Consider the following 15,198-nt stretch of genomic DNA (forward strand, 5'->3'; position numbering starts at 1 on the left):
CCCCCCCCCCCCCACATACGTAACACAGCATAATAGTATTTTTCCTGTTCCTCCCTCCCAATGCGTTACTTTTTTTTTAATGGCCTCTTGTAAAATTGCTGTAAATTGATGAAGATTTTAATTCTATAAGCTATAAACAAACAGGATTCACACGCTCAACAAACATAAATCACGGTAAGTGGGCCTCAATCGGTAGGTGAACGATGAATGTAGTGATGTTAGTCAATTGCAGTGATTGAGCGTAGGCGCGTATGGTGTCGTCGATCGCAGATGCATCAAACGATTCGCAAATGGTACGCGCTCTGCATTGAACGCACCATAGATGAAGCACACCATAGAGTGGATCACGCCAACTACTCTGACATGAGATAGTAGTATAGCAGGCGGGTTCGGTGACCGTTTGCAAACGGAAGGGGTCGGTGTACCCGCGGATATCGCGCCTGCATGTGCGCACTAAGCACGTTCATGTGCATGTTCATGTCCACCCGACGAGTGGATGCAAATTCAGTCCTTGTTGCACTCCCACGTCGCTATGTGGTCCCGTAACATTCGCAGAACCTGGGCGCTTTACCCTCACATTTGCCCCCACCCCCGTCTAAACTTCTTCACGTGAGACGATTTTGAATAGCAAACAGGATTAGTCAGGATTTTTTCCTCTCCTTTTTAATCCACGTTGTTTCTATTCCCACAAAGGTAAATCGAACGTTTGACTACGCCTTAGTATTTCTGAACGCCTTTACTTGATTTAAATTCAGAAAAACAAACGTTTCCTAGAATCAGAGAAATACTGCAGGAGAAAAACAATTTTTTGCAATTTGTTCACTTATGGAGAAATTAAGAGCGTCAAGTGATCTGAAAGGATTAAATGACTAGTTGGTTAACAATTTCACGGATACTGTCAAAGCCAATTTCCATCCTAATCTTTGGGAAACCGAGTTTTATAAGCTGCACAGTGGTTGAGTCGTTGAATGACAAAAGGTTTGAATGAAACTCTCGACCAGTTCTTGTATTGCTTCGTGTGGCCCACTGAATTTTAAATCTTGCTCAAGGTATTTGGGTTCAAAGGGGTTACACTCGAAAGGATTACACTCGAAATTTGGAGGATTTGGGAAAATTTTGGTAATTGAATATCGAGACCAAAGGAAATGGAAGAGAAGCAAAGGCTCGTGCGGAACCCTTAAATTTCCGGTCTAGTGTAAATTTACAACTTGACTCCTTAACCCCTTCCGTAACCCTTAAGCGCATTAAAAGACCACGCCTTTGAATGCAGGGTCTACTCTAAGCCACAACGTAACGATGGGATTATTGTTTGTCGATTACGGCGAAACGACGAACCGATGAATGGTCTTCATGGGACCAATGCAAAATCTGTTGGGTTACAAGAGTCCCTCTAGTCGTCGTTTGTTGTGGATTATCCTTCCGTAGAAGCCAAACAAACCGCGAATAATCTCACTGTATACCGACAAACAGAAACGGTAATCGCATGAAAGCCATATTTCAAGCAGGTACCTAATTACTCGCTAAAGTTTGACATCTTGTCAGTTTGTATCCATTTTCCTTTTCCTCTGTTGATATAATTTGTCATGTCAGAATGTATAGTATTTCTTCAAATTTGTTTGAATATTTTTGAATTTATAAGATAATTTTTTAATTATTTCTAAAGACTTTTAGAAATGTCTCCGAAAAGGATGTTGGAGTCTTCACTTCAGAGTTGTTCTCCAATTAATCGAGAGAGAAAAAAGCGGTTGGCCGTGGCCGCTCGCTCGTGCGAGCATCCAAGAATATCCCGGGCAATCCTCCGTACGTTAAGATGTACTTGCAGAGATGTTACGAGGTCGGATGCGTGGTAGTTGTAGGAGAAGAAGTAGAAAAAGTAGAAGAAGATGAGAAGAAGAAGGTCGATGGAGGGAAGAAGTGGAGAACTTACAGAATGGACTTGAATCTCTCAAAGTGGCAATGCGGAGCAGAGCATCTCATCGGAACCATGGCGCACAACTCTTCTTTTCTTTTCTTATTTTTTTCTCAACCGCTTCTCTTCCACCGTTTCTTGCAAGTCTACCTTTCTTCTTACTTTTCTTCCTTTTCTACTGCCTTTCTCTTAATCTCTCCTGATTTAGCGATACAGACACACCAGAAAAAGGACCTGTTTAGCTGCACTGAAAAAAGAATATCTACAATCAGGCTGTATACCCAGAATTTTTGTTTTTAAATTAAATAAATATTGCATTTAAATCTTTTAAGAATCTTCACTGGTTACCTTATCTCAAATTTTGTAAATAGTGTAGAAAATTGGGGAAAATATACACATTGTTAAATATAATAAATCTTGAAAGAACAATGTGAGTGCAATGTGGAAACAAAAAATAGTTGAATCTGTCATTCTATGATAAATCATTCAAAAACGATATCTACGAATATTTAGGAGGAAAACTGGGAAACTTGATTCCTTATTTTGTAGGTCAAATTTTAATAGTTTTTCCAAGTTTAGTCTGCAGAAATGATTAGATTTTAATGAATCACGGCTCAGTTTTTATCTGTAACAGTTTCTTGTCTCAAAATTTGACGTCTTACAACTCAAAATTCATCTATTGTAAAATAAGATAGTTATATCTTGTAAAATTTTTTAAAGCAAAAAATGAGTTCTCAATCATTAAAATCCAATCATTTCTGTAGAGTAAAGTTAGAAAAAAGCAATAAATTTAGAGCCAGGTACATTTCTTAGAGTAGTAATTAACGCAATTTTTCCGGGAATTTCTTTCCACGTTAAACACCTCTGAAATAAATAATTTATGTGAGAAAACTAAACGGTGCCAATGCAATCATCCAAATTTTTTAGAAGAAGCAAAGAACCTTTGTAGAGAAACGACATATTATATTTCTGATTGTCAAATACTTGTCAATATCCTATACCTATAATGACTTAATGACCATCGAATTGTTAAAAAATGTATTATTTTTGTATAAATCATTCATTTAGTTTGAATTATTTGAATTTTTTAAATATTTGAATACTTAATTAAATTATTCACAGGAAATATGTGTACAAAACGAAAAAGTAAAATTTTGGAAGAAAACTCACTTTCGTCAAGAAGTGGACTTAACATCATTTAGTTTTAAATCCCTGTTTCAATTACACTATTACAAAATTAACTTGTTCTTATAACGTACAACGTACATACCATTCTTTTTTTAAATAATGTTATTTTGACAATTTGACTATATTCATTAGTTTTATAAACTATTCAAATTCAATGATTTAAATTGTTTCGTTTTGCAGATTTAAATTCTCTAATTTCCGAGTATCAATTTTCAAAAATATTACATTTATCTTTCATATATGCCTCCTAAACAAAATACCCCGTGGAAGTTCAAGTAAAATTTAAGAACTAAATCCACAATTTAAGACGTACTTTACAATAAAAAAAAGCTTAGGTCATTTTTAATAAAGGCTTTTAAGTTGTGTTTAACGATTCAGAAAATACGCAAAAGATGGACAACAATTGAGGGACTGCAAATAAATTATGGAGAATCGAAACGACAATGCATAATTGGGGGTGGGTAAAGAGTCGGGGGATAGCACAGCTGGGTGCATTGTGCGTCTGTCATAAGCGGAATTACGATGCAGGCGGCATCCGCTAGACCATGCCTCGTAATTCTTTTATGCAACGCGTGCCCCTGATCATATCTCGTTACATTCGGCTGCATTAATAACCATGAGACCGGATCTGTGTCAGCGGCGTTAGGCCTCTGAAAATTCTTCAGTCTACCTTCCTGTGGCCCGGTCGCCCGAAAAACCTCCTGAAGAAAACGAGAGCTTGGCGCGTGATGGTGAAAGCGTTACCATACCTTTCTTTACCACGATAAGCTTAAGCTTCGTTTGCTTAATTAAATACTTTCATTTTTGTTTCTTGAACAGTATAGAGATGTAATTTTTACAATTAAATCTTTAGCAGTATAACAGGTTCATCAGTTTGAAAAATTTGTTCAACTTGTGGAGGAATCGAACCTTTAATACTCGATATGCAATATGCATCGTAACAAATTTGTGTAAAAGGCGGAATTTGTGCATTGTAATTTTGAGGTGGGAAATTCTTGATAATAAAAATGTAGTGGCAGTAGTGCAGGTTCAGTGACATTGCATACGATACGCATGTGCGTGACGTGTGGAGATCCGTTATGCCCATAGCTAGTCATACCGCCCACTGCGGAAGTACATTGTACTCGCAAGCCAAAAGGAATCTATCGATGGTTATTACGATACTCGTAGACATTTGCGATAATAAATGCAGTCAGTTGACACCACGTTCAGCAAATGGGCATCAGGAAGCTACCAACGAAGCTACACTCTAAGGTCGCCGACCGGTCGCTCAGTGCCAAGGCCTGCACTCTAGCGCGAACAACAATCGCTTTGTTTCTACAGAAACTGTTTCAGAGCAAGAATCCTCCTTAACCGTAAAACAACCAGAGTTTTCCCAATCCACTCTAAATATTTAGTAAAACATTGAAATTAATAAAAAATATTAAATATATTTTTTCTAAGTCCTGCGATATTTAAAGTGTCAATGCAGATTTCATTCCTCCCAAGATTCATTTTACTTTTTTTTCAATTAAAAACTTTCTAGAAATGAAGACAGTGATTGTTTTTGTCTGTCTATCTGAATCTAGGCGCCAAGTCCAAGTGGAAATTGATTGCCTTACTGTTTTACAATGCACCAAAATGTTGTCCCTTTCTGGAGATCAAGTAAATTAATTGATTTGATTTTTACGAGTGATGATCGCGTTCAGAAAATGGTAGAACTAAAGAAATGTTGAGTGTGCCGAGTTAATTAGTGACAAGTCGTCATCAGAAAAGAGATGTTTCGACGAAAGAGACCTCCGAAAGTTCGTTGACCGTAGATTGGTCAATCGTGAGAAGTGATCCTATGGAAATCATTCTCGAACAATCTTTCTCGTATCCTTTTGCATTGGAATAAATGTCGATGGTCTATATTTTTTATGTTAAACTATAGAAAGAAGGAAATATTTTTGCGATCGAAGATTCTTTTTAACATTGTAATTTTTTGGTGTTTATTTTAAAAACCTTTACTTTATTATGCAAATATAGTTATTTATAGTCTAAGCTAGATCATAGATTATAGAAATAAAAAGAGTTTACACAATCTTCTTTTTAAAGTTGTAAGAATTTTTCTATCTGTATCAACAGAACAAAATTACTCATTGTGTGATACATATTGAAGAAAAAATTTGTTCAGCGTTAACATAGAAGTTGAGTTCACAAACCTTTTTCTGCAAAAGAATACATTTTTTTAACAATTAAAAATTGCAATCCGCACTTTTGATTTATTATTCATTTCATTTCTCTTAACCATTATGATAAAGTTGCATATCTAAAAAAATACCCACTTTAATGTTTATTTTACTGAAATCGATTCACTTGATTTCAGTCAAAGTTAAAATAATGAACTGCTAGTTTTTACCGATTAAAATGACATGTAATCAACTGATATTCAACAATGCGAGGAAATTGCTTTCTTTTTATATCAATCGAAAGAGGTCTTGACTGTATATTGTTTGACCGTAAACTAAATGATTCGCTACTTCCGTGGGTTTTTTAACCAGGAAAAGCTTTTAGAAGGGAAAAGACTTAGAATTATAGTCTGATTTTACGAGTGAAATTAAATAATTTGAGAGGATTCCATTTTTTCACATACACTGAGAAAAAGGATTATTTCATTCAAAGAAATGTAGTACTGAAATACGTCCAATCAAACATTGCTTTGATCGAAGACCATTTTTCTGATTTCAAGAAATAATGTTTTTCAAACAAAAAACTCACTTTTGTTATAAGCAAAATTTCTTCAGATCAAAGGAACATTTCATTGGAAGTATTCAGTACTACATTTGTTTGAATCAAGTAACCTTTTTTCTCCGTGTAGACGTATGAATATTACGAAAGAAATGAAGTCTGAATTAGTAAGATTTGACTTATTCAAATTATGCCAACTCGTTTCCTAATTTATTTTTTAACCAAGAGAATGGCAAAAAATACTATTATAAATTAGTAATTCTGTACTAATTCAATTGAATTTAAATTACTATTTATTGCTATCTACAGATGGATTGGGTTTCCCGAAAGACTTTTTCCAGAAATCTCCTTAGACTTTCCAATAGACCGATTACGAGGAAATGTCAACACGTGTGTCAAGACATTTTACGCTTTTGGTTTAAAAATAGCAATTTAACATTGCTACACGAACTCGTAGTATCCACTGCATATAAATTCGACTTTAGTTACAGGTCGCGAGCGGATTTCAAGGAGATCATTTACTTATGTATATTTGATCGATGATTCGGCCCAGGATTCGCGAATATATTTAAAACTCTACGTGTGCAATGGAATTAGCTCACAAAAAGGGCTCTAGTCGTCAAACCTAATCATGTGATACTTATTTTAAAAGAAGAATTCCTTTCCATCTGAAATCAGTTAATAAAAAGGTTAAAAAAGAATCTTTTTACGAGATGCATCTTGCAGTAAAATCGAAGTTGACAAAAAAAGGTGATTTTCAGTAAATTGGAATGAATCAAGCGGCGATTAGGAACCTGAGGACCATAGGGCAGGCAGAGGGTCGAACCCAGAGGCTCATAAAATCATAAAAATAAATTATTGTATCGATAATACAACAAGTAAATTCAGAGACTGGCCTCGTGCTCAGAGAAAGTTTAAGTTTATGCGTTTATGGGAGCAGTAAAGTTGGCATTGAAAAAAATTGGCTGATTTTAGAAAAGGTGATTCTTTCCAGGTGGTAGGTAAACTGGCAGACTAGGGCCTAGGGCCTAGGCGCAAGGCCAACGAAGGGTTGCCTCGCGCGAGAAGGGTTGAAGGCTGTCCCCCACTGCTGAACAAGGGTCTCGAGTCCCAGACTCTAGTTATTGTGATTGTACAGCGTCCGAGAAAAACTTTTTGCTTTCCTGAAAAATATCGGATTTCTTCCTCCCACGTTCGCCTCAATGTTTGAAAAAGAGTCGTTCTTTACTTAAAAAAAGGGTGTCGTTCTTTACTTTTAAAAAAGGGTTTTCGTTTCCGCCTTGCTTTATTAGAGATAACGGAATCCTCCTCTCTTCCTTTTCACGAGAATAAGGAGCCTGTGGTTTTATCGCGAATCTGCTTTCCTTATAAATCGCTCAAACGGTTTACAGTGAAGTATTTGAAAATTTTACGAGAAAGTCCAATTTCATCGAAAATTGATTTGGAGCTAGTAAAACGATTGTTTATTGTTTGTCAAACTTTAATTTTAATTTTTGAAAGTAGTATATGTGTTTTTAGAGTTTAATATTGTAGACAGAATAGAATAATATTTTAAGCCTTAAAAAAAATCTAAAGGATATTTGATTGGAGGAGGGACGAGGTTTAGATTGAAATGAATTCCCTCTTCTGAATTTTGTTTGTTATACATACTGCATTCAACACGAAATATTCGAAACAGAGCATGATGAAAAAATCATCTTTCGGGTTGTCAATGATAATTGATCCGCTGGGTAGAATAACGCACATAAAATGTTTTGTCTGAAAGCGGGGGCACCTGAACGCCACTCAAACCCGAGCAAATACTTTATGTGGGGTTATACGCCTGTAGGATATCTCTTTTAACTTGATAGCGGCGCCATCTGACACGCGAATTATTGGGTATCTCAAAGTTATTAGAGCAATGTTAATGAATAAAAGCAGTAAATATCAATTCATTTTAATTAGAAATATTATACTCAGGTCTAAAATTAGTTATTTACTATAAGATTTCTTGTTAAAATTGAATTCAAATTCAAATTTCTTCCCAATAGTTCCAAATGTGTGGCGCTGTCATAGCTACCCAACCGGCGTATACCATCCGGAGGCTCAGTTTTTAATTACTTCCATCCACTCTTTATTATTTCAACAAATAAAATTCAATATTCCTCCAAGAAATGAAATTAATTGTCAAGAAAGAGAATTTTGCAAGCAAGTCATAAACACTGACAAAAACGTGATATCGTTCCCGGGAATATCAATTTTCTCGTCGCCTCTTTGCAAAAAGCGCAATTCAGCATCGTTCAAGTCTCTCTTCCTCTACCATACGAAAAAATTCGTCGAGACAAGCAAAATGATTCGAGGCGTCCTTCGGCGAGCCGGCAACGACGTGGACGTTCTTCGGTCGCAGATCCTTCTCGCGGTTCAGTGTCCTGTCCAAGGACTCGCCTCGAAGGTTTCCTACACTGTGCCGGGGTCCCAAGTGTGGGTCTTTATTAGCTCTTGTAATGAGACTCGAATGCCCGAAACCACACTCGTATTACCGACGGAAGGAAGAAAAATATTATGTATCAGTGGGAACTGTTGCGGGAAAATGGGGGCAGGTGTTGGCCATGCTGAATCAAACTTTGAATCGGCGATTCGCATTGTATTCTGTTTCACCGAGGACATTGAGAACCCGAGGTTCGTCGAACTATATCGGAGACATTGACGTTTGGAAATTTTATTCGCAAGCTCAAGGAATTCACGTTCGCAGTAGGGCACGTGCCTCAAGCTCGTAAACAAGTAAAACTTGAATTTCAGAAAAAAAATCCGTCAGTTTTTCCAAAATATTTCTCGCAATTGAGAGTTAAACGTATATTTTCAATAGTTGTAATCATGAAATTTATTTCAACCTTAATAAACTTATTCAAAATAAAAAGCTTTTAATTTAACCCATTTCAAATTTTCAAGTCTTAGAAAATGACTAATTTTTATTTTAATTTCTTAAATTGTGGAACTTGGTATTATTTTATTGATTTCTATGTGTAATTATAGTTATTTATAGTTATCTCATCTTAAAATTTCATAAAATTTCAAAAAGTGTAACAAATCGAGGAAAATCGCTGAATATAATTTAAAACTCCAGTTTTTTGAGAATTTGTATTTTTTTCGGATCAACAAGAAACTGTAATTTTTATTCTATCTTTGTTATTGACAGTTTATTTTTATCTTTAAAATTGGATTTGAAATATTATTTACACCCTAAGCCTAAATCATTATTTGGATAGCAATTTTATTGTGTGAATTCCATTTTTTTCTTCTACATTGCCCTTTCATTTCAATTTAAAAATTTGTTATGTCCAACAATGTGTCTAGATTTATAAAGTTTATAAACTGTTCTAAAATCACGGCAAACTTTAAAAAATTAAATTAGTTTACCCACGGTTTTTCAAATAAGAGAAAACAAAAATTCGATGCAAGAACCATTCAAATTAAACCATTTCTCGTTTATTGAAAAATATTTCGTGATACTGAGCCGAAAAACAGCCTTTATTGACCTTTTTTTCTTTAAATCACAAACATGTACATAATCAAAAGAAATTAAGGTCTTTATATTAGGAATCACAGTCAGTCTCCCATTCTCCTATTTTACAGTTTTAAACTGACACTTGCAATTATTTGGGATACTTTTGTTGTGAAATTAAACTATCACGAAATTAATGAAATTATGATTCGCTTACAAAAATGACTTTTTTTACAAAATTGAATTTTCTTAAAAAATCAGTGTCATCATTAAAAAATTCAAGTTTTGAACTTTTTTGACACTAAGATGTAGTATTCAAATGTATTTGAATCTTTAAAAAGTTTCAAGAAATCGAGTTAATGAATAAAGGCACTAAATATTAAAGTTAAAAAAAACAATTCATTCGTCACTATAGGATGTTAAGTTTTTAAAAATTGAATATGTGATCACAAAAATTAAAGAATGTACTATTTTTGCAAATGTTTCTTTTGTCCTATTTAGTTTAATTCTGATTCATTTCGATTGCATTTCAAAAAGAAAAAATTCCCCTTTATCCCTAAAATGGAACTGCTGAACCACTATGATCTGTGGGTCTTGTTTTAATGAAAAAAGGCTTAATTAAAGGTGCAACAGAAAGTGCATCAACATGATGCAGATTTGTAAAAAATATTGTAGCATTATGCTGTTGCGTTGTTTTCCCATTTTCCTTATTTAATGCTCATTAAAGAAAAAATCCTGATTCAGAGCGCCGGCGTCTATCAATCATCGTAAAAAGGCATCGCGACGCGTGGGCTAGAGAGTGATGCCGACGCTTCGCATCCGTTTATACGTTCGTGCGAGTGAAAGGATGGTTCCTCCTATCTGGCATTGTATGCAAGTAAGCAGCAGAGTAAGAGCAAATCCCGACAAAAAGAGAGAGGAGAACTTGTGTGAGAGACGGAAAGACGGAGAGAAGAGTGAAAGAGAGAGGAAGCGAAAAAAGTTCCTGAGGAAAGAGAAGGACGGTAGACGACGGGCAGCCGAGGTTGGCGCGAGCGAGAGGGCGCATGGCCTTGGCCGCCGCTGCGGGATAATTCAGTCAAGGTTTCGGCCGATGAACTTCCTCCATGGAGGAAGGGGACTTGCAACTTGGTGGGAGAGTTTAGGGTCCAATCGTAACTGCGCTCGGTTCGTCACGCCACGTCCCCATTGGTCCGACCGGCGATCGGCATTGTGCTGGGCCTGCTCAGTTGTCAGTGACCTCCAACATTGAAAATACGATGAACTCGCCTCTTCAGCGTCCCTCTCTCTCCTTCCCTCTCGACGCCTCCTTTTCTCTCTTAGTCTACTACATACTAGGTAGCCAGGGCGTAGACATTGTAGACGGGCAGGCAGAGGCTCTCAGCAGTAAACTCCCCTCCACTGCACTTGGTTGTGAGTAAGGGCTGCACCACGACTCCAGGTAACCGACACTCGGCAGCGCCAAACTCGAGTCAGACCAACGCGAACCTCCCTCGAGCGAAGACTCACTTTCACTCTCGTGTGCTCATCTTCGTTGTCACAATTTGTGCCTTTTATATGCATTAGAGCTTTAGTCGAAATTATCCAATTTCGCAACTCGCGATAGTTGGTGTTAAAAAACACCTCCCTTTCAGTGCTACAGGACCAAAACGGATATTTGTTTGTGCTTGAGATACTAACAAAGTGAAGTGCATCACAGTGACGTGCAGGTGACGGCAAATGCGGTAGACAAATGTCAATCCACATGTCGACACAGTGCAGTGCAGTTGGTGAATAACCTTAGGGCTTACTTTGACCTTGTTTGAGTGTGGATAAATATATTCACAATGATCTTGGCTCCAGACAGTAGCATGCAGGGGATACCACCTGCTCCGTTGTCACCTATTTCATCTATTTCCTCACACTGCTCACGAGCATCCAACGTGTCCAGAATGTCTTGCATGTCCAACATATCGAACATGTCCCCAATGTCGAGCCCTTACAGAGTCGCTCAAGTCCCACATCTCAGCCCCAACATGCCCACTATGGACTCTACTGTCTCATCTGCGAGACCGGAACCTGAACTCAATATAGGTAGCAATCTTGTATATACAATAATGCATCTGTGTAAACTGGACTATTTATTGAGATACAGAAAAAAATATTAATATTCAGATTTTTCTAGAAACTGTACAAGAAATTAACTTAATGCAGAAAACAACTTGTATGCAAAGAAAACTCTAGTCGTATTTATTCTCCAACTCTAAAAATGTAGATCAATAGGCAAACATAAAAAACTAGAGCTTTATTGCAATAATTCATTATCGATATTCTGATTTTTAGATGTACTTTTTATTCTCAACGTTCGAATATAAGAACAGTTTTTTCTCCTCATTTTATTTTACGTAGAAATATTCCCGAACTATAAATAATAATAAAACTTTATAAAGCAATCAATAACATTTTTCATTTATTTGAGCGTTTAAAACATCAGTAGATTTGTTCTTCAGTTCCTTTCGTAGACAATTCGAAGTCTCAATTCGAGCAATATAGCGCCTCAATTTTAATCCATGTACCCTTTATTCTCTATTAATTGTCCAAAAGTAAAAAATTAGTTCAAATGTTTTGGATTGACAAAAATTGACATTTATCTCGACTTTTCTTTTCATTTTTCATCTCCTTCTTATATCCGAGAATCCAGACTTTAACGATGATTAGGATTGACACTTTTTCGAGTAAAACGAGACGATTAATCAGTGCGCTCGAGCAAGCGCAGAGTGAAAGCAGAAAGTTGCAACAGCGATGCTGTAACACGGGAGAAAGTGTTCTTCTTTCACTCCCACCCACTCTTGATGCCTCTTTCTTTCTCATCGTGCGTGCTCCACGACGCGTGGAATCACGAAGATAGTCTCATCCTTAACTAAAGATTATGCTTTTCTTTCTTTTGCAGAATTCGACGGTACCACGGTACTGTGCCGGGTTTGCGGCGACAAGGCTTCAGGTTTTCATTATGGAGTCCATTCCTGTGAAGGATGCAAGGTAAGAACTAGGAACAAGAATATATAAAAAGGAAACTCGCATTTGCGAGTCGGCACGGGCTATCGTCTTTCGAAAGTTCTTTGCACTGGTGAAAGTATCGAATGCCATTAGTCTGTTCATTAACGATTTTATCTCAAGGAAATAAATGAAATCGATTCACGATCGCCCGAGCTGTATTTTGCGGTAACAAAACTCGCCTTGTGCCTGGCCCTTTTTTTTAAATTAAATCTGTGGCCACTCAAGTCTTGACTCCTAGATTTTATATTTTTATGAACATTGCTCTGAAAGTCTCACTCAAGTCTAAATGAAAGAAGTAATTTAATCTCATCCTGACTGGAAAAATTTTTACTGAACGCGGATTAAAAATATCAGTAACCAAAAGGACAAAAATATCTTATTAAAATTTTAAAAAAGGGTGCCAGTTCCACGCGAGGTGTTTTTTGAGGTGGCCAGGAAGTGAATGGTGCGTGAGTGTGAGTCAGTGAAGGTTATGTAAAAGCTATCGATCGCCTAGCATATTGACCTCGGACACGCGCAACATCTCGAAGAAGTCAAGGGCCTTGAATTTTCGTTCTTCTCATCAGGGTTCTACAAAAATCTTTGTATTTCAAGTATTTCGTTCCATGTTGTGCCGGGGAGCCTCGGCGGGAATTTCAACCTCGCGATCGACATTGAATAACTTTTTTAGATGTAATGGAGAATAGCCAAGATTATATTTCGAATTCCGACAATATTGAAATGCGAAACCGCATAGTCCTTCCTTTAGAGTCCGTCGAGTTCAATTGAATATCTTGGCCACTGTGGTCTACAGCAGAAACTATTTTCTATCAAAAATGCCGTGAATTTTCCTTTTTATTGATAGCAAACGCGTGAGAAAGGAACAGGAAAATAGTCCACTTATTTCCTGAATTCTAAAGCCTTAAATAAATTAAAGCGAAAGTGCAATTTCTTAAGTTTGCGCTACAGCTTTCCGGCCTTTGAAGTTTCTTCACATTAGGTTTCGCGATATGGCTTGCATTTTTCATAAAAGCTCAAGAATTCTAAAATGAACGTAAGTTGCGAGGCGAGTCTGATATTTATTATAGGAATAAGAAACTTAAGTGTCTTGCAAAGGCATTACTCCTGCCAAATTTGCAATTACGAGAGTCGAAGGCCGACGAGTCAACGTCCTCGTGGTCTTTGAACTACGAAGGAAAGGATTGAGTGGAAGTGGTAGCATACCTTCTCCCTACTTTCATCCCCTCCATATTTGCCAACTCCACCTGGTGTCGCGAATCGTCAATCTCGGTCGCGCAGACCCAAGTGGGCTTTCGTGCCGAACGCTTGTTGGAATTCTGCGAAGCAACATGTATGGTTTTCCATGAAAAAAAAAACATTAAATTTTAAATGCAGCTTTCCATTTCAAATTTCTAAAATTATTTATTAAGAAATAATGCTTAAAATTTTGATTTGCTTAAATTTATACTAACTGACTTGATTTCAATTCAATTGACTAGGAATTCTTCTTGAATTTAACGAAATTCAAGAAGAATTCACGTCTAAATTTAAGAAAATGTAAGCGAGTCTAAGAGAAATCAAATTAAATGAAGTTAAATTCAGCGATTTGATGATTTTAATTAAAATGAAACAGACTCAAGACAATGTATTGAACCGAACAGATTCAAGGAGAATTCTGTGTTTAAATTTTTTAATTGGATATTAAAAACTAAATGATTCTGCATTTGAATACGTAACTCAAAAGTTCATTGTTTAAATTTTTTAATTGGACATGAATTCAAGCTTTTCTTCTGGAATAATTTAAAGACTTTGGGGGCTTAAAAATAAAAGAATGTGCAAATACGACATTGAAAGAGGGACACAAGGGCATTTTTAGTGGCCACTCTCGCGGTGAATTCCTAGACTTTTGAATGGGCGAGTAAATATTTAGAGGAGTTTCCCATGGCTGTCAAGGCGAATATGGGTGCATTCTAGAAATAGATAATGTAGATGCACGGTCCAAATCTGTGTTGCTGTCGATCATGAGAGTTTGCGAATCGTCCGGGTAAAGTAGCGCCAATAAAATATACAGTATAAATAAAATATAGTACAAAAACCGTAGTGCGACCGAGCGACCTAGTCTTAACGATAACCAACTCTTCCGCGTTCTATTCCCTTTCCACATACCCCTATTCCAGAGGCAGAGACGCTCTACTGCTAGCGGCTAGGTCACTCCAAACTTAACGTTAAAACACATCTCTTGCGGCGCAGCGATTGTAAGTTAACTGACCCAGTGAACTGACACTGAGGGCTCGGCCCATTAGTTTTTCCACGAATTTCATAGGAAGTCTTATGTGACGGAAAACCGTCCGGTCCAGATGGCCTCCCGTGAATGTAGGGCGATTTATTTTTTTCCAAGGTGCCTATAACTTAAAAATGGACACCCCACATTCCTATACCGAGTGTTGTATACCTGCGCTAAAAGGGACTCACCAATAGTTTCCAGTGCTTTTCGTTCTGCGGACAAGGAGAATGATTTCGTGGGTTCTTCTTTTCAACCTGTCGCTAACAATCTGCCTCACGACTCTGCGGGAATGCAACGCTTTTCTTCTAATTTCTACTGTCATTTCCTACCGAGTACGACCCTCCCAACCAGTAAAGTCAGTCCTGCACAATGTGACAAACTACCCGAAAAGAATAAAAGGCGTGAAAGGCCAGACCCCAACGATTATCGTACGTGGTTGCGGAAACGAAAGTCAACCTCGGGAAAAACTGCTCTGTATTTGAAAAAATTCGATGATGCAGAAAGTAGAATTGAGCTAAAATTCTGCATTTATTGGAGAATTCAAAATCGGAATTGAGATTATATCAAACAACTCAAATTAAAATCAAGCAATTTAAATAAACTGCAACTAAA

The 15,198-nt window shown here is 36.9% G+C and overlaps 1 protein-coding gene across 4 annotated transcripts in view; it reads left to right on the plus strand.

Annotated features, from left to right (window-relative positions):
- The window catches only part of LOC117175040 (ecdysone-inducible protein E75), a 195,614-nt gene that overhangs the window by 170,188 nt on the left and 10,228 nt on the right, over positions 1–15,198 (plus strand). For 3 of the 4 annotated variants that reach the window (XM_033364562.1, XM_033364559.1, XM_033364560.1), the window contains exon 2: positions 12,217–12,305. In XM_033364562.1, coding sequence (XP_033220453.1) covers positions 12,217–12,305 — 89 coding nt within the window. Of the gene's footprint in view, positions 1–10,769; positions 11,361–12,216; positions 12,306–15,198 lie in introns of those variants that run through there. The other variant, XM_033364558.1, reaches the window with a different exon arrangement.

The sequence above is a fragment of the Belonocnema kinseyi genome, chromosome 6 (genome assembly GCF_010883055.1).
Source record: "Belonocnema kinseyi isolate 2016_QV_RU_SX_M_011 chromosome 6, B_treatae_v1, whole genome shotgun sequence".
In the NCBI taxonomy this organism is placed as follows: domain Eukaryota; kingdom Metazoa; phylum Arthropoda; class Insecta; order Hymenoptera; family Cynipidae; genus Belonocnema; species Belonocnema kinseyi.